The 19,193-nt window shown below is 31.9% G+C and overlaps 3 protein-coding genes across 7 annotated transcripts in view; 2 read left to right on the top strand and 1 right to left on the bottom strand.

The window, feature by feature from the left end:
• The window catches only part of LOC105280161, a 386,539-nt gene that overhangs the window by 234,097 nt on the left and 133,249 nt on the right, over positions 1 to 19,193 (bottom strand). The gene's annotated exons all lie outside the window — the stretch shown is intronic.
• On the top strand, positions 56 to 7,702 carry LOC105285971. 3 transcript variants are annotated; one of them, XM_026967826.1, is made up of 10 exons: positions 1,332 to 1,531; positions 2,304 to 2,423; positions 2,562 to 2,679; positions 4,120 to 4,384; positions 4,504 to 4,620; positions 5,585 to 5,675; positions 6,480 to 6,625; positions 7,109 to 7,241; positions 7,320 to 7,415; positions 7,572 to 7,702. In XM_026967826.1, the coding sequence occupies exons 1-9, from the start codon at positions 1,391 to 1,393 to the stop codon at positions 7,371 to 7,373; spliced, it is 1,185 nt and encodes a 394-aa protein (XP_026823627.1). In that variant the 5' UTR covers positions 1,332 to 1,390; the 3' UTR covers positions 7,374 to 7,415; positions 7,572 to 7,702. The 3 variants fall into 3 exon arrangements, with proteins under 3 accessions (XP_026823628.1, XP_026823629.1, XP_026823627.1); XM_026967827.1 differs by lacking the exons at positions 5,585 to 5,675; positions 6,480 to 6,625 and having other exon boundaries at positions 56 to 1,531; XM_026967828.1 differs by lacking the exons at positions 6,480 to 6,625; positions 7,320 to 7,415; positions 7,572 to 7,702 and having other exon boundaries at positions 56 to 1,531; positions 7,109 to 7,129.
• Positions 11,654 to 18,801, top strand: LOC109610648. 3 transcript variants are annotated; one of them, XM_026967824.1, is made up of 11 exons: positions 11,654 to 12,769; positions 13,547 to 13,666; positions 13,805 to 13,922; positions 15,360 to 15,624; positions 15,744 to 15,860; positions 16,819 to 16,909; positions 17,301 to 17,446; positions 17,929 to 18,061; positions 18,140 to 18,303; positions 18,394 to 18,464; positions 18,593 to 18,801. In XM_026967824.1, exons 1-9 carry the CDS (start codon positions 12,629 to 12,631, stop codon positions 18,191 to 18,193), a joined length of 1,185 nt encoding a protein of 394 aa, XP_026823625.1. In that variant the 5' UTR covers positions 11,654 to 12,628; the 3' UTR covers positions 18,194 to 18,303; positions 18,394 to 18,464; positions 18,593 to 18,801. The 3 variants fall into 3 exon arrangements, with proteins under 3 accessions (XP_026823625.1, XP_026823624.1, XP_026823626.1); XM_026967823.1 differs by having other exon boundaries at positions 18,394 to 18,801; XM_026967825.1 differs by lacking the exons at positions 18,140 to 18,303; positions 18,394 to 18,464; positions 18,593 to 18,801 and adding an exon at positions 17,554 to 17,719 and having other exon boundaries at positions 17,929 to 18,018.

Raw genomic sequence — 19,193 nt, 5'->3', positions numbered from 1 at the left:
TTATGTGACATATATTATAGAGGATACCGCGCTAAGTAATTCGCAGAAGGTTCTAACTGTCACTCATTGTTTATTAAAAAGTTATTTAAAAAAACGTTTAATGAGTTTGCATGAAAAGTTCATATTCGGTATCAAGAGACACGGTAGTGTCTCGCGTCAATTACACGAGCGCAGCGACGACATTTATGCGGCGAGACGCACCGTGGATTGTACAAGGTGTCTCGCCTACAGTGTCCAATCACTTTCCTGCAGGTAAATCTCGTTAAACTGAATTAAAAAGTCCTACATCATTTTACAATTAACCACGTAAATTTTTGAGATATTAATAAAAGAAGATTAGCAAATCAGTATGTGCGATGAGGTGAGATATCCAAAGACCGTTCACGCACCAAAATAGAGTATCTCCAAATAAAATAAGGGATAAAAACTTTACTTATTTGATCAATACTTTTGTGGTTGTTTCGCATTTTTCCTCAAATTTTGCGATTCGACCAAGCAGCGCGTGAACTTGGCGTCTGTTCCTTTTTCAAGGAAAAAGTAAGTTTTGAACGGATATACTGCTACGGGAATTCAAACAAGACAATTCTGTTGCAGACATATCTCGAACCATTTGTAATGTACACGGTAAGGATGTAATAACTGATAATATTATCAAACCTATTAAAACATCAGAACACACACATACACACCTATATACAACTCAATAAATACGTGTTTCCCAAAAAAACGAAATTTGAGGATGCAATTCAACATTCGTTACAAACATAATAACTTGCAGATATAATGATGTATTATATGTTATATAATTACCATCAACTCAAAACTGACGTGTACGTACGATCACCCACGCTCCTTTTAAGAAGCGTGTATACTTCACGACTGCCTGGACTAAACTGACTGTAAAGACTGTTTGGAAAAATCAATTGCGCTTGCGCGAACTTCGGTCAAGATATCATGTCATGACTATATTTCTGTGAGAAATAAATATTTGTTCTACTGTCGGTACGGCGTCGAATCGATTGGTTAATCGCCCACTTATCTCTCCCTCTCGCAAGTTGTGCGAAAATTATTTCTGTAGCATTTTTATTTCTGCATCATTTCGGTAGTGTTATATGGCATGTTCTATAGCCCTTCTATACTATTGTAGCATTTTTTTACTACGTCGTAGTTAATATTTCATGTTACCATAGGTCAGTACGTTTATGACAAATTTTAAAAATTGTATAATTTTATAAACTAAGATACATTGTTTGAATTAGATAATTCACTCCGTATATAATTTAGCTCATGCTAAAAGAGAAATATTCTAAACTATTCGAGGTATATTTCAGAAGGTGGAACATATGAACTCCGATCGACATATCAACTGCAGCCGAATGCTCGAAGAAGAATGATACGTATAGTTGAACATCTTAGAATCCAACGAATTTTACTACTTGCTATTGGGTTATGGCCTTACAACCAATCAAAATTGGTTAAATTTCAGTTTTTATTATTTGCTATTGTGTCAAATACCTTTATTATATTTCAGGTATATTTTCATTTATTTATTACTTAATGAAATATTACATTTTCCTATTATTATAATAGAATATTACGTATTTCTATTATTGTAGCACTTGTTCAATAACAATATTCAAAATATTTTTATATTACCATTATTTAGTAAAATATAGTAGTACAATTGTTACTTCGTGATGCATTTTTATATTATATGTATTATTATACAGAATGTTCCAGACTTACGTATCACCCGTTAATAGTAGATTCCTGACTTCATTTAGAGACGAAAATCCTAAGACCAACCTGTCGAGGTTTCTATTCTTTTTTAAAGATTTGAAGTACACAAATCAACTGTCACAAAATTTCGCGCGCCGGGAACATTGCATGTCAAAAGAGCCATTCCACAACACTGTATTCAAATCGATCGAAATAATTAAATTTTTATACCAATAACGGCAAAATCAACATTGCGATGTTAGAATTTTCTTAATGAACTCTCAAGAATCTATCATTAACAGATTATACGCTAGTCCGGGAAATCCTGTATAGTGAAAGTAATTGGATAATGTACATTTCTTACATATAAATCTTAATAATTGTTAATTTAATACTTTTAGTAAATTAATTAATATTTTTTATAATTCTTAATGATGCACATTAGATTACAACCTAATTTTTATGTGAGAAGAGTAGTAGAAATTGCAGCTGTATAATAGATATATAAAATAGTAACAGATATGATATAGAACACGCATGTATCTTCTTTGATACAGTGCTCTGATAACTTTTTTTAATTGCAGCTGACATCGTTTATTACTTCCGAATGTACTGTTGCTTTTATTGTAAAACATCTGTCTATAGTTTTCTTTTGTCTCGCATGCATAACTCACCACATTGTTTTTCGGATTAACATGTACAATGTAAGATGAGCTTTTATAAGTAGATATGCTTCTAAATATTTTCCGATAAATAATTCTTAATTTCTAGACCGTAAAGTTTCAGAAATCTTTTCATAAATAGGATTGGTCTAATTATATTAATATTACTAATAATGCTAGGTGGAGTATTTAGTGGAACGTCTCCAGTATGTCTGTAACGAATTAAAAGACGAAAACGAAATCGCTATAATAAAGAAATATGCAAATAGTGCGGAACACATCGCGATTTACGTTACATGTAAGAAAATATTGAATGATACCTGCTATGCTCTTGCCTGCGCGAGATAATAGAAATTCCATTTGTAATTATTAATTAAGTAAAATTAATTTAATTAATTATTTATTAAGATAAAAAGAAGTTTTACTTATCGGCTACTTATTTAGTATGACGGTGTTACCTCTAATGACTTTGACCTTGACATGTACTATAGGGAAATTTCCTTTGAGTAACCCGCAGAAGGCTTTACCTGTCGCTCGTTGTTTATTAAAGAATTATTATCAAAAAAAGTTGCAGAGAGAGAGAGAGAAAGAGAGAGTTGCGCATATATATGTTCGACTGTCCACGCGAAGCGAGGACTTCACATTGACATATATTTTAGAAGTCATCCTTTCTAATCTGCAGAAGGTTTTAGACGTTGCTTATTATTTACAAACAAGTTATTAATAAAAATCGTTTAATGATTTTACACGAATGTTTAGCTGTCCAAGCGAAAGGAAGAGTTACAGATTGAGTTAGGTTAGATTGCAGGAAGGAGTGCAGGCGGAGGAACTTCATCCTTCCCTGCCCACACATTACCTGTTTCTACTTATTTCACAAAGTGGAATTATAAAACTGTAGTTATTGACTGTGATCTATTCAGCATACAACGCAGCTATAAGTTCTCCTAAATAGTAATTGGGAGGTGTCAAGGATGCACAAGGGTACACAAGGGTACACAAGGGAGAGCAAATAATTATAATTAAAAGTATTGTTTACAGAGATCTGCGAATCTATGAAAGATTTATCGATATGAGCAATAGAAGTGTGGGTTTTGCTTCTCCCATTCCACTTACTCTCCATAAAAATCTACCTTAACCTTAGGAACTTACCTAACTCAACCCTTAACTTTTCCTTTCACATAGACAGCTAAACATTAGTGCAAAATCATTAAACGTGTTTTGTTAATAACTTTTTAATAATCAACGAGCGACGGCTAAAACCTTCTGCGGGTTACTCGGAACAATGACAACAACTATATATGTCAAGGTCAAAGTAATTGGCGGTGACTCCGTTATGCTAAATAATTACCTGTTTTTTTTTCCTGAAGGATGAAGCTGTTTCTTCTACTTACTGTTTATTATGTTTCCATAGTTATTGGTTTATTTTCATTAGTTCATTTCTTATTCCTTAAACAAACGTTCAATTTTGGATACACATACAACGCGAGACGAAAAAAAGACAATTTTTAATAATGTTTCTATGCATATAAAACATTCATGCATTTTATCTTTTATTTTCACACTTTCTGTTGTAATTTTGATATTGTTCAACTAAAAGAAATCCAATTGAACGATGATTAAAGAGTATGAAACGATAGAAATTTATATGATAAAGAAATATTTAGAAATGATATAGGAGAATGCTAGCTTCATTCATTCATTAATCTTTCATATCAATTATTTTAAAATATTTTTCCAGCGTGTATGGTGTTCTGCTTATTGACTATTACTCTTATGCCACTTTTCCCGCGGATTCTTAGCACCTTTCTACTCGTAAATATATCGCGACCACTTTACAATATGCAATTCATAACTGAATATTTTGTTGATAAAGAAAAGAATTTTTATTTAATTTTGCTACACACGCACACATCCTTTTACATAGGAGTGATTGCACTCGTGGGAGGAGGTTTGTTAGGATGTGCATTTCTTAAACACATTTGCGGACTATTTAGCATTGCTAGGTAAGAAACAAATGGAAGAATATATGTAAAGATTGTGATTACGAATAAAATCATTCTTATATTCCAGTATAAACTCCAGTAAGAGTTCTACATAATTTCAGTAATAAATTTATTTGTAGTTATCGTATACAACAATCAATGAGAGTAAAACTTCATGAAAAACCTGATCTGAGGAACGAGATGGAAATCGAGAAGAAAATAATTTGTGCAGTGGATATTCATCGCACAGCAATTGAGTGCGTTTCTGTTATATATGTATGGTGATCCTAAACCATTGGTAATAATTTTGGGGACAGGTTCTATGGGGTTCCTGAAGACAAAACTAAAACTTTTAGTATGAAATTGTCGAGAATATAATATATGTAGTTTTTACACGTGAGACGATTGAAGTTTAATAACCAAACGTACCAAAACTGAAGGAGGATGTTAAACAGTGCCGATTTCTGCCCAAAAAGGTGTAAGTAATAGGGATAGTGTTTTTTATAGATTGTGACCTCCTGAATACGATAAAACAATTGAAAAGTGTGTGTGCGTTAGGGAACACCTTGAAAATTGAGCTTGAAGATGGTATATTCAGAAATTCGGATGATGTATGCAGTCACACCAAAATACGTCCGTGTGAGTTGTTTGAGGAAAGGGAACAGGGGGAAAAGGAGATGTGTTTGTAATAATCAGTGATCAGTGATAAGTAAAAGTACAAAACAAAAAAAAATAGAAAAATGAACCCAACATCTCGTCGCATCCTCCTTGCGGTTCTGGGTTCGGCAGAGAATGAGATTATCTCTTCTTTCCCCGCACTCAGTTACTTACACTTTCGCTCACAAATGCACACAAAACATGTTTTTATTTCCCTCTGCCTCCTTCCTCCCAAAAAACTCACATGGACGTATTTTGTCGTGGCTCCATATATCATCCGAATTTCTAAATATACCATGTTTAAATTCAATTTTCAAGGTGTTCCCTAACGCTCACACACTTTTCAATTGTTTTGTCGTATTCAGGAGGTCAAAATCTATAAAAAACACTATCCCTTTTACTTACACCTTTTTGGGCAGAAATCGGCACTGTTTTAACATCCTCCTTTGTGTGTGAGGTATATCAGAATGTCATAATTATTACAGGTAATTTTCGAACTTATATATTTCCTATTTTTAAAATATTTGTTGTATACGTGAAATAAACTCTCTCGTGCTTTTTAAGGTTGTCTGAATTCTTCATATCTAGTTTCGAGGGATCATACTTGTGTGAATTGATATTACTCGTAACAACTGTATGCTTTAATTTATACGAAGTAAGATTAAATTAGAGTAAGTCCTTTAACAAAAGTTTGAAATTCTTTTATGTATTCTTGAATAAGCAATTGAGCAGTTCAACAGAATATACAGGGTGTCCCAGAATTGTGTATGAAGCGCTCGTGGGCGGATAGAACGCATTGAACTGAGAAGAAAAGTCCTTTACCGTTTTGAAATTTTTGCAATAGTTAACGAGTTATTAATTATTAAAAATCGCTATATTAGCTCGGCCTACCGCTGAATGCAAGCGCGCGGCGAGATGCGACCACCTAGATCGAGGTTGCTAGGCGAGCGAAGAATTGTTTATTACAAGTGGTAATGGCTAGGCAAGAGCGACTTGTAATACACAATTCCTAATATAGCGATTTTTAATAATTAATAACTCGTTAAATATTGCGAAAATTTCAAAACGGCAAAGGACTTTTCTTCTCATTTCGATGTATTCTACCCGCTCACGAGAGCTTCATACACAATTCTGGGACACCCTGTATAAACTGAATGGAAAAGACCGCAGATGCAAAAGACTATAAATAGAAAGAAGATAAAAGAACATTAGAATAATTTGACATGCAATAATTTCATTTTGTATAAAAACTGTACTTCCTATTATTGTCGAAACTCAGGGTTAAAGAATTAAATTATTTATTATCAAAAACATGTATTTTCCATTGTATCTATTATGATAAGTAACTTATTCGGAAAATATTTTGAGACACATACGGTCTTCCTCTCGCCTCTCTCTCTCTCTCACACACACACACACACACACACACAATGCACAATATAAGAATTTATTGTTTTAGATATTTCAAACTGCACTGATTCGAGATAAAGTAGAAGAATTTTTATTACACTCTGAGTTTGCATTTGGTTTGCTTCTATATTCGTTCCTCGCCAACTCTTGCGGTGAAGAAATTACAGAGCACTATAACGACATGTTTTCTTACGCGTAAGATATTTGGCATAATTATTTTACATTCATAACTCGTACAATATCAATAGTTTAGCGGGTATGTTTCAAGGTCAGTGTCTTGAGTGACCTTCATAACGTTTTAGCTGGCGGTCATTGTTTGTTAAAAAGTTATTAATAAAGAAAGTTTAATGAATAGAGCATAATTTTACGAAAGCCCCAGACACATACGCTCGTTTTCGGCCAGCTTCGCGGGACGACGGGGGGGAGGAGGGGGGCAAAGACTCAGCATACGTCAAGATCAAGCTCATTGGTGGTGGCTCCCTATATATATATAATATATAATTACCGTTTAGCGAATATATTAACACATCAGGGTAGAACAAACATGATGTATATAAATTAATAAGTGTTAATGCAGTTAATGTAATGTAAAACATATAATTATAACTTAATGTTTTGTCCCAATCATATATTACGCATTGTAAATGATTATATTACTAATTGATTATTAATTTGCAGATATAATGTGCGGTGGTATACAGCTCCCATACACATACAGAAATTAATATTGTTCCTGTTGCAAAGAAGGTGTAAACCTTACGGGCTCAAACTAGGTGGAATTTTTACAGCATCTTTAGAAAGCTTTGCTTCGGTAAAATTGTATTACACATCGATATACATGTATAATAGAGCACATGTTGTGAAGGCTAAATTAACGTTTTCATTACAGTTATTAACTGCATCGGTATCTTATTTTACTGTTATATATTCTACACAGAAGTGATACCACTATCAATCACATAATAGTAAATAGAATGGAAAACAAGTAGGTACATGTTAAATATGTCAGTTAAATATAAGTGAGAGCAACTATCCCGTTTCCAAATAACGTGTTGCGTACAATTATCAATTTACCATCAATTCAATATTTACATATCAATTACTATTATAATAAATAATAACAGTTTATACAAAATTACAGAAAATAATCGAAATAATATTTGAGGAAACAAAATGTTATGCAACAAGGTTATTGAAGACAGTGTGTGCGTGTATAAGCGTGCGTGTAAACTTGTATATTATGGTTCTATATTTATAAAAGTATTTTTTAAATTTATATTTATTTACTATTTTACAAACTGAGGTCTTTTCGCGGAATCTATCAAATATCTATAATTGTTATGGAATTAGCATATTCCGTAATCCCGCAGATGTTATTTAATCAAAAGATCATCATTAGGATATGATAGAGAATTGTCGTATCGTAAGATGATCTCATAGTATACAGATAAATACATATGTTTAAAGATATGCAGGGATTATCAAGAGGCACGGTAGTGTCTCGCGCCAAGTATACGCGCAGCGCGAGAATCAGAGTACCTCTTTACGCGAGATGACATTTCGAGAGAGCCTTCGATTATTAGATCTCAATAACGGCTGATCCGATCAACTTCTAAGTAGGCTCAATGGATAGCTTGGGTTCGAATTGCATAAGAAAAGTATTTTTATTTTTCTCCTACGTGTCCTACGAGCGGAGATATTGCGATGCAAAGGTCGAAATGTCACGATTTTACGATTAAGATACTTTTGTGTAACGTTGCTAACTGTACTTTGTTTATGCCTTAATTTATACGAAGTAAGATTAAGTTAAAACAAGTCCTTTACAAAGTTTTGCAATTCTTTTATACATTCTTGGATGAGTAGTTCAACAAGGTATGTAAGCTGTATGGAAAATCCGCAGATGCAGAAAACTATAAGTAGAAAGGAAATAAAAAAAGTCATAAAAATAATTTCACATGCGTAATTTAATTCGTATTATTATTAATTCTCTAAGGTATAATAAAGCACTACAATTATTTAATATGAGAAACATTTTACATATTTTTCGTTTCATGTATATCTATCATGATATGTAATTTATCTAAAAAATAATTTTAAACACGCTCCTCTCCTCCCTCCCTGCTCAAGCATACGCACACGTGTGCGCACATAATGCGCAATGTGAGATCTATATTGTTCTAGGTATTTCAAACTGTACTGCTTCGAGATAAAATGGAGAAATTTTTATTACATCTTGTATTTGTAGCAGCTATGCTAGTATATTCATTCATGGCCAACTTTACCGGTGAAGAACTTATAGAGCAATATAACAACATGTTTTCTGCTGCGTAAGATATTTGGGATATAGTCATTTGGATAATTCTGCAAAATAAGGTATACAGTTCGATATTTTTTATTTTGACATATGTTATGAAGGGTGAAATTCTAAGCAATTTTTACTTAACAACTATGTAGCGGTCGTGTGTAGTTTCTGAGATATATCACAATATATCACAAATAATATTAAGATAATTAAGGAAGATCGGGGTAAAATGCCACACTGTGTGTAAGATGCCACAAGACTTTATTTTCCAAGATTGTAACTAGATGACAGTAATAGCACAGTGATTGTGTTTATTTTTTGGAGATTACTCAAGAGGGTGTCCTCTACAATATATGTCAAAGTCAAAGTAATCGGAGCTGGCCTCTTCTAATCTGTATAATTACCTTAATATCATTTATGACATATTGTGATCTCAGAAACTAGACACGACCGCCACATAGTTGTTATTATAATAAAAATTGATTAGAATTTTACCCTTCTTAATATATGCCAAAATGAAAAAAATTGGACCTGTGTATCTTTTTCTACATAATTACCGTCATTTGACATTTATAATTCATGCAATATCAATAGTTTGGCGAATGTATTAATAGAGTGAAATAACAAACATGATGTAGAAATTAATAATTATTTACATTGCCCATTAAGCATACACCACATACACTTCCATCTTAACTTTTTAACACAATCATATATTACGCATTTCAAATGATCTTGTTAACTAATTATTATATGCTTTACAGATACAGCGTTCATTGGTATACGGCTCCTATACGGATACAGAAATGGATACTATTTCTGTTGCAAAGAAGTTCTAAGACGCACGACATCAAAATAGGTGGACTTTTTGTGGGATCTCTCGAAGGCTTTGCTACGGTACAAATGTATTAGATATCAATTACATCTATAATATGATATATATTTTAAAGCCCAAGTTAACGTTTTTTATTATAGATATCTACTGCATCGATATCTTACTTTAGTGTTATATATTCTCTACAGAAGTGATACTAGTATATCAACAATCTTATAGTAAATTGAAAGTAAGTAGGTAAACTTAAAGATAAGTGACAGCAACTGCCTCGTCGTCAAATACCTAGTTGCGTACAATTATCAATTTACTATCAATTCAATTAATGTTATAATATGTACAGTGTATATAAAATTATAGAAAATAATCGAATGTCTAAGCAAATAAAATGTTATGCCACCGCGTTATGCACAGCAAATCACACTGTGTGCGCGTATGAGCGTGCGGATGAACTTGTATATTACTTCTATATTTGTAAAAGTATTTTTTTTAATTTACATTTATTAAAAATTATTTATTAATAATTTACAAACTGAGGTCTTTTCGCGGAATCTACCAAATATCTATAATCGTTATTAATTAATTATTATTTAACCCTAGCTTCCCACACAGGAGTGCCTGAAACTCCAAGTAAATAATTCACTACTTTTGAATGTAATCGTTTTCACGAGCGAATATTCTACAAAGTATTTTCTTTTTCAAATTTTCCTATGCATAAGCATATTCATTGATGTGTGGTATATCGATGGAAAACTGACTTAAGTGACTTAAAATCAGTTGATTTTTTTCTTATATTTTTACCTAAATGTTCGACGTGGGGTAGCCTGTATCCCAGTGTGAGAAACCCGTGAACATTGAAAATGTGGGAAGCTAGGTTTAATCAAAAAGATCATCATTAGAATATCATTAGAAAATTGTCGTATCGTCAGATGGTCTCACAGACCATACAACAAATAAATACATATATGTTTAAAGACATGTATGTTTTATAAAAAAGCTAAAATTTCTTATTGCAGTTACCTATATCTAATATAACAAAACTAAAACTTGCAGATAGATTATGTGTGCAATTGTATAAGATCAACAAGACAACGCTCTATTGTTCTAGAAAACAATTATATGTTAGGAATGCGTGGAATAAACTGAAGAACGTGAAGACTGGTTGGAAATGTCAATTGTGCTTGCACGAACTTCTATCAAATTATAACGTCATGATTATTTTTCTGTGATAAATAAATATCCGTTGTACTTTTATTACGGCATCAAATCGATCGGTTAATGGCCATACACCCACAGAAAAAATTTCTGGACTTAATGCTATTACTCTTTAATCTATCATAAAATAAGATCGCTATAGCGACAATCATATTTATTATTGAAAAGAAGCATATTTTTATCTTGAATAGAAAATTCTAAAATCTAGATTAAAATAATCTTGGTGCTATCTCATTAATTTTCTCAGAAGGATTTAGATACAAATTTCTAGCAAGTTCACAATATTCTTGATTTAAGAATATTGTGAAATCTAAAAGACATCTTATTCTATTCTTGTAAGAGAATTTGTAGAATCTGCACAAAACGGCCAATATTTATGTGTTGCAATCGAAAATCGGGAAAGTGTTTCTGTTATTTGCAATGAATAAGTGCAATACTCTACAAGAAATATTAAAAGATATGGAAATGTCTTATCTCGAATCTTATTTCTCAAGTAAGTATATTGTATATACTTACTTACATTTCCATATCTTTTAATATTTCTTGTAGAGTATTGCACTTATTCATTGTAAATAACAGAAACACAGAAACACTTTCCCGATTTTCGATTGCAACACATAAATATTGGCCGTTTTATCCGAATAAAGGACGCAGAAGCGCCGAGTCGACAAGCGACTGTGAGAAAATGATGCGTCGACATCGACAAAGCCTACTATAAAGTGGCGCTAATATCAAATTATTTTACATACAAGAATATATAAGCATAAATTTGTATATGTTACTCTTGTCTCAAGACAGTAAGACAATCTTATTTAATTCGAGAGAGAAGAATAGAAATTACTGATTTAAATTAAAAATTGTTTTATTTTCATATTTGTTATACTTGTAATACGATTAAATTGGTCAAGAATATTTTTCGTCTTGTTATCAGAAATCCTTTCTGAGGGTGTAATCATGAATCTATAATACTCATAAATTCTACGTTTATATAATCTTTTATCATTCTTGGGAATACAGTACCAACGTTCCACCTATTTCAGACCCACCTTATATAGTTATAATAAATACGATATACCGAATCATGTTACAACCTATATAATTAAATATTAACAACATTAAACGTTAAGAAACCGGGACGACTATATGTTGCAATTCAATAAATACGGGTTTTCCAAAAATTTTGAGGATGCAATTCAACATTCGTTTCAAACGTAATAAGTTGCAGATTTAATAATATATGATATGTTATATAATTACCATCATATCAAAACTGCCGTGTACGTACAATCACCCAGGTAACGCTCCTTTTAAGAAACATACACACGTTACAAATGCGCGGACTATACTGAAGAACGCGAAGACGTACTGCTTGGAAAAATCAATTGCGCTTGCGCCAACGTCGGTCAAGATATCATGCAATGACTATTTTTCTGTGAGAAATAAATATTCGTTCTACTGTCGGTACGGCGTCGAATCGATCGGTTAATCGCCCACTTTTCTCTCCCTCTCGCAAGTTGTGCGAAAATTATTTCTATAGCATTTTTATTTCTGCATCATTTAGGTAATATTACATGGCATGTTCTATAGCCCTTCTATACTATTGTAGCATTTTTTCACTACGTCGTAGTTAATATTTCATGTTACCATAGGTCAGTACGTTTATGACAAATTTTAAAAATTGTATAATTTTATAAACTAAGATACATTGTTTGAATTAGATAATTCGCTCCGTATATAATTTAGCTCATGCTAAAAGAGAAATATTCTAAACTATTCGAGGTATATTTCAGAAGGTGGAACATATGAACTCCGATCGACATATCAACTGCAGCCGAATGCTCGAAGAAGAATGATACGTATAGTTGAACATCTTAGAATCCAACGAATTTTACTACTTGCTATTGGGTTATGGCCTTACAACCAATCAAAATTGGTTAAATTTCAGTTTTTATTATTTGCTATTGTGTCAAATACCTTTATTATATTTCAGGTATATTTTCATTTATTTATTACTTAATGAAATATTACATTTTCCTATTATTATAATAGAATATTACGTATTTCTATTATTGTAGCACTTGTTCAATAACAATATTCAAAATATTTTTATATTACCATTATTTAGTAAAATATAGTAGTACAATTGTTACTTCGTGATGCATTTTTATATTATATGTATTATTATACAGAATGTTCCAGACTTACGTATCACCCGTTAATAGTAGATTCCTGACTTCATTTAGAGACGAAAATCCTAAGACCAACCTGTCGAGGTTCCTATTCTTTTTTAAAGATTTGAAGTACACTAATCACCTGTCACAAAATTTCGCACGCCGGGAACATTGCATGTCAAAAGGGCTCTTCCATAACACTTTATTCAACTCGATAGAAATAATAACTCTTTTAATAATAATAACAGTAACATCAACATTTTGATATTAGAATTTTCGTCTCTAAATGATTTCAAGAATCTATCATTAACAGATTATACGGTAAGTCCGGGACATCCTGTATAGTGAAAGTAACTGGATAATGTACATTTCTTACATATAAATCTTAATAATTGTTAATTTAATACTTTTAGTAAATTAATTAATATTTTTTATAATTGTTAATGATGCACATTGGATTACAACTTAATTTTTATGTGAGAAGAGTAGTAGAAATTGTAGCTTTATAATAGATATATAAAATAGTAACAAATATGATATAAAACACGTATGTATCTTCTTTGATACAGTGCTCTGATAACTGTTTTTAATTACAGCTGACATCGTTTATTACTTCCGAATGTACTGTTGCTTTTATTGTAAAACATCTGTCTATAGTTTTCTTTTGTCTCTCATGCATAACTTACCACATTGTTTTTTGGATTAACATGTACAATGTAAGTTGAGCTTCTATAAGTAGGTATGCTTCTAAATATTTTCCAATAAATAATTTTTAATTTCTAGACCATAAAGTTTTAGAAATCTTTTCATAAATAGGATTTGTCTAATTATATTAATATTACTAATAATGCTAGGTGGAGTATTTAGTGGAACGTCTCCAGTATGTCTGTAACGAATTAAAAGACGAAAACGAAATCGCTATAATAAAGAAATATGCAAATAGTGCGGAACACATCGCGATTTACGTTACATGTAAGAAAATATTGAATGATACCTGCTATGCTCTCGCCTGCGCGAGATAATAGAAATTCCATTTGTAATTATTAATTAAGTAAAATTAATTTAATTAATTATTTATTAAGATGAAAAGAAGTTTTACTTATCGGCTACTTATTTAGTATGACGGTGTTACCTCTAATGACTTTGACCTTGACATGTACTATAGGGAAATTTCCTTTGAGTAACCCGCAGAAGGCTTTACCTGTCGCTCGTTGTTTATTAAAGAATTATTATCAAAAAAAGTTGCATAGAGAGAGAGAAAGAGAGAGTTGCGTATATATATGTTCGACTGTCCACGCGAAGCGAGAACTTCACATTGACATATATTTTAGAAGTCATCCTTTCTAATCTGCAGAAGGTTTTAGACGTTGCTTATTATTTACAAACAAGTTATTAATAAAAATCGTTTAATGATTTTACACGAATGTTTAGCTGTCCAAGCGAAAGGAAGAGTTACAGATTGAGTTAGGTTAGATTGCAGGAAGGAGTGCAGGCGGAGGAACTTCATCCTTCCCTGCCCACACATTACCTGTTTCTACTTATTTCACAAAGTGGAATTATAAAACTGTAGTTATTGACTGTGATCTATTCAGCATACAACGCAGCTATAAGTTCTCCTAAATAGTAATTGGGAGGTGTCAAGGATGCACAAGGGTACACAAGGGTACACAAGGGAGAGCAAATAATTATAATTAAAAGTATTGTTTACATAGATCTGCGAATCTATGAAAGATTTATCGACATGAGCAATAGAAGTGTGGGTTTTGCTTCTCCCATTCCACTTACTCTCCATAAAAATCTACCTTAACCTTAGGAGCTTACCTAACTCAACCCTTAACTTTTCCTTTCACATAGACAGCTAAACATTAGTGCAAAATCATTAAACGTGTTTTGTTAATAACTTTTTAATAATCAACGAGCGACGGCTAAAACCTTCTGCGGGTTACTCGGAACAATGACAACAACTATATATGTCAAGGTCAAAGTAATTGGCGGTGACTCCGTTATGCTAAATAATTACCTGTTTTTTTTCCTGAAGGATGAAGCTGTTCCTTCTACTTACTGTTTATTATGTTTCCATAGTTATTGGTTTATTTTCATTAGTTCATTTCTTATTCCTTAAACAAACGTTCAATTTTGGATACACATACAACGCGAGACGAAAAAAAGACAATTTTTAATAATGTTTCTATGCATATAAAACATTCATGCATTTTATCTTTTATTTTCACACTTTCTGTTGTAATTTTGATATTGTTCAACTAAAAGAAATCCAATTGAACGATGATTAAAGAGTATGAAACGGGAGAAATGTATATGATAAAGAAATATTTAGAAATGATAGAGGAGAATGCTAGCTTCATTCATTCATTAATCTTTCATATCAATTATTTTAAAATATTTTTCCAGCGTGTATGGTGTTCTGCTTATTGACTATTACTCTTATGCCACTTTTCCCGCGGATTCTTAGCACCTTTCTACTCGTAAATATATCGCGACCACTTTACAATATGCAATTCATAACTGAATATTTTGTTGATAAAGAAAAGAATTTTTATTTAATTTTGCTACACACGCGTACATCCTTTTACATAGGAGTGATTGCACTCGTGGGAGGAGGTTTGCTAGGATGTGCATTTCTTAAACACATTTGCGGACTATTTAGCATTGCTAGGTAAGAAACGAATGGAAAAATAAATGTAAGGATTGTGATTACGTATAAAATCATTCTTATATTCCAGTATAAACTCCAGTAAGAGTTCTACATAATTTCAGTAATAAATTTATTTGTAGTTATCGTATACAACAATCAATGAGAGTAAAACTTCATGAAAAAACTGATCTGAGGAACGAGATGGAAATTCAGAAGAAAATAATTTATGCAGTGGATATTCATCGCACAGCAATTGAGTGCGTTTCTGTTATATATGTATGGTGATCCTAAACCATTGGTAATAATTTTGGGGACAGGTTCTATGGGGTTCCTGAAGACAAAACTTTTAGTATGACAATGTCGAGAATATAATATATGTAGTTTTTACACGTGAGACGATTGAAGTTTAATAACCAAACGTACCAAAACTGAAGAAGGATGTTAAACAGTGCCGATTTCTGCCCAAAAAGGTGTAAGTAATAGGGATAGTGTTTTTTATAGATTTTGACCTCCTGAATACGATAAAACAATTGAAAAGTGTGTGTGCGTTAGGGAACACCTTGAAAATTGAGCTTGCAGATGGTATATTCAAAAATTCGGATGATGTATGCAGTCACACCAAAATACGTCCGTGTGAGTTGTTTGAGGAAAGGGGACAAGGGGAAAAGGAGATGTGTTTGTAATAATCAGTGACCAGTGATAAGTGATAGTACAAAACAAAAAAAATAGAAAAATGGACCCAACATCTCGTCGCATCTTCTTTGCGATTCTGGGTTCGGTAGAGAATGAGATTATCCCTTCTTTCCCCGCACTCAGTTACTTACGCTTTCGCTCACAAATGCACACAAAACATATTTTTATTTCCCTCTGCCTCCTTCCTCCCAAAAAACTCACATGGACGTATTTTGTCGTGGCTCCATATATCATCCGAATTTCTAAATATACCATGTTTAAATTCAATTTTCAAGGTGTTCCCTAACGCTCACACACTTTTCAATCGTTTTGTCGTATTCAGGAGGTCAAAATCTATAAAAAACACTATCCCTTTTACTTACACCTTTTTGAGCAGAAATCGACACTGTTTTAACATCCTCCTTTGTGTGTTGAGGTATATCAGAATGTCATAATTATTACAGGTAATTTTCGAACTTATATATTTCCTATTTTTAAAATATTTGTTGTATACGTGAAATAAACTCTCTCGTGCTTTTTAAGGTTGTCTGAATTCTTCATATCTAGTTTCGAGGGATCATACTTTTGTGAATTGGTATTACTCGTAACAACTGTATGCTTTAATTTTTACGAAGTAAGATTAAATTAGAGTAAGTCCTTTAACAAAAGTGTGCAATTCTTTTATGTATTCTTGAATAAGCAATTGAGCAGTTCAACAGAATGCAAAATTGCAACGCAGATGCAAAAGAATATAAATAGAAAAAAATAAAAGAACATAAGAATAACTTGACATGTAATAATTTCAATTCGTATCTACAATTTACTACCTATTATTTTCAAAACTCAGGGTTAAAGAATTAAATTATTTAATATCAAAAACATGTATTTTCTATTGTATCTATTATGATAAGTAACTTATTCGAAAAATAGTTTGAGATACATACGGCCTTCCTCTCCCTCTCAATACACACACACACACACACACACACACACACAATGCACAATATAAGAATTTATTGTTTTAGATATTTCAAACTGCACTGATTCGAGATAAAGTAGAAGAATTTTTATTACACTCTGGGTTTGCATTTGGTTTGCTTCTATATTCGTTCCTCGCCAACTCTTGCGGTGAAGAAATTACAGAGCATTATAACGACATGTTTTCTTGCGCGTAAGATATTTGGCGTAGATATTTTACATTCATACCTCGTACAATATCAATAGTTTAGCGGGTATGTTTCAAGATCAGTGTCTTGAGTGACCTTCATAACGTTTTAGCTGGCGGTCATTGTTTGTTAAAAAGTTATTAATAAAGAAAGTTTAATGAATAGAGCATAATTTCACGAAAGCCCCAGACACATACGCTCGTTTTCGGCCAGCTTCGCGGATGACGGGGGGGAGGAGGGGGGCAAAGACTCAGCATACGTCAAGATCAAGCTCATTGGTGGTGGCTCCCTATATATATATAATATATAATTACCGTTTAGCAAATATATTAACACATCAGGGTAGAACAAACATGATGTATATAAATTAATAAGTGGTAATGCAGTTAATGTAATGTAAAACATATAATTATAATTTAATTTTTTGTCCTAATCATATATTACGCATTGTAAATGATTATATTACTGATTGATTATTAATTTACAGATATAATGTTCGGTGGTATACAGCTCCCATACACATACAGAAATTGATATTGTTTCTGTTGCAAAGAAGTTGTAAGCCTTACGGGCTCAAACTAGGTGGAATTTTTATAGCATCTCTAAAAGGCTTTGCTTCGGTAAAATTGTTTTATACATCGATATACATATATAATAGAGCACATGTTGTGAAGGCTAAATTAACGTTTTCATTACAGTTATTAACTGCATCGGTATCTTATTTTACTGTTATATATTCTACACAGAAGTGATACCACTATCAATCACATAATACTAAATAGAATGGAAAATAAGAAGGTCATCATGCTAAATATGTCAGTTAAATATAAGTGACAGCAACTGCCCCGTTTCCAAATAACTTGTTGCGTAAAATTATTAATTTACTATCAATTCAATATTTACATATCAATTAATATTATAATAAATAATAACAGTTTAAACAACGTTACAGAAAATAATCGAAATAATATTTGGGGAAACAAAATGTTATGCAACTGGGTTATTGAAGTCACAGTGTGTGCGGTATCATAAAATGATCTCATAGTATACAAATAAATACATATGTTTAAATATATGGAGGCATTATAAAAAAAACTTCAAAACATTTCTGACTGCAGTTATATATAATATAACAAAACTAAATATTGCAGAAGGAGTACAATTGTACAAGATCAACAATGCAACAACCGTTTTAGAAAACAATTATATGCTAAGAATGCATGGAATAAAATGAAAAAACATGAAGATGTACTGGTTGGAAATGTCAATTGCGCTTGCACGAATTTCTATCAAGTTATCACGATTATTATAATTATTTTTTCTGTGAGAAATAAATATTCGTTGTACTATTATTACGGCATCAAAGTGTTCGGTTAATGCTCATAATCAGAAACTCTATAATTATCATAAATCCTATGTTTACATAACTTTTTTTCATCCTTGAGGAGAGTAAAATAACGATGCCAAAGTTCCACCTATTTCGATGTCAACTTGTATATAGTTATAATACATACGATGTAATACGTATGCATCGTTTATAATATAGCGCTCTGATTATAACATAGACGCTACGAAATTTATTAATTACAGCTTACATCATTTATAACTTCTGAATGACCATTGATCTTACTATAAAAGTTCTGTTCTACGTTCAATAGTCTTTCTTTACAATAAACAATATACTGCTTATACTTATGTTACAAAGTGGAATTAAAAAATAATTGTTGTATTTATTAATCTGCGAATGTATAA

This window comes from Ooceraea biroi, chromosome 2 (assembly GCF_003672135.1).
Source record: "Ooceraea biroi isolate clonal line C1 chromosome 2, Obir_v5.4, whole genome shotgun sequence".
Lineage (NCBI taxonomy): Eukaryota > Metazoa > Arthropoda > Insecta > Hymenoptera > Formicidae > Ooceraea > Ooceraea biroi.
The sequence above is the reverse complement of the archived record's forward strand: the minus strand, read 5'-3'. Positions and strand labels throughout refer to the sequence as shown.

Coding starts and splice junctions, on each gene's coding strand:
- LOC105285971 (XM_026967826.1), top strand. CDS start 1,391: ATGATACGTATAGTTGAACATCTTAGAATCCAACGAATTTTACTACTT. Junction 4,385..4,503: donor GGACTATTTAGCATTGCTAG/GTAAGAAACAAA, acceptor ATTTATTTGTAG/TTATCGTATACAACAATCAA. Junction 6,626..7,108: donor AACGACATGTTTTCTTACGC/GTAAGATATTTG, acceptor ATTAATTTGCAG/ATATAATGTGCGGTGGTATA.
- LOC109610648 (XM_026967824.1), top strand. CDS start 12,629: ATGATACGTATAGTTGAACATCTTAGAATCCAACGAATTTTACTACTT. Junction 13,923..15,359: donor CATCGCGATTTACGTTACAT/GTAAGAAAATAT, acceptor ATATTTTTCCAG/CGTGTATGGTGTTCTGCTTA. Junction 17,447..17,928: donor AACGACATGTTTTCTTGCGC/GTAAGATATTTG, acceptor ATTAATTTACAG/ATATAATGTTCGGTGGTATA.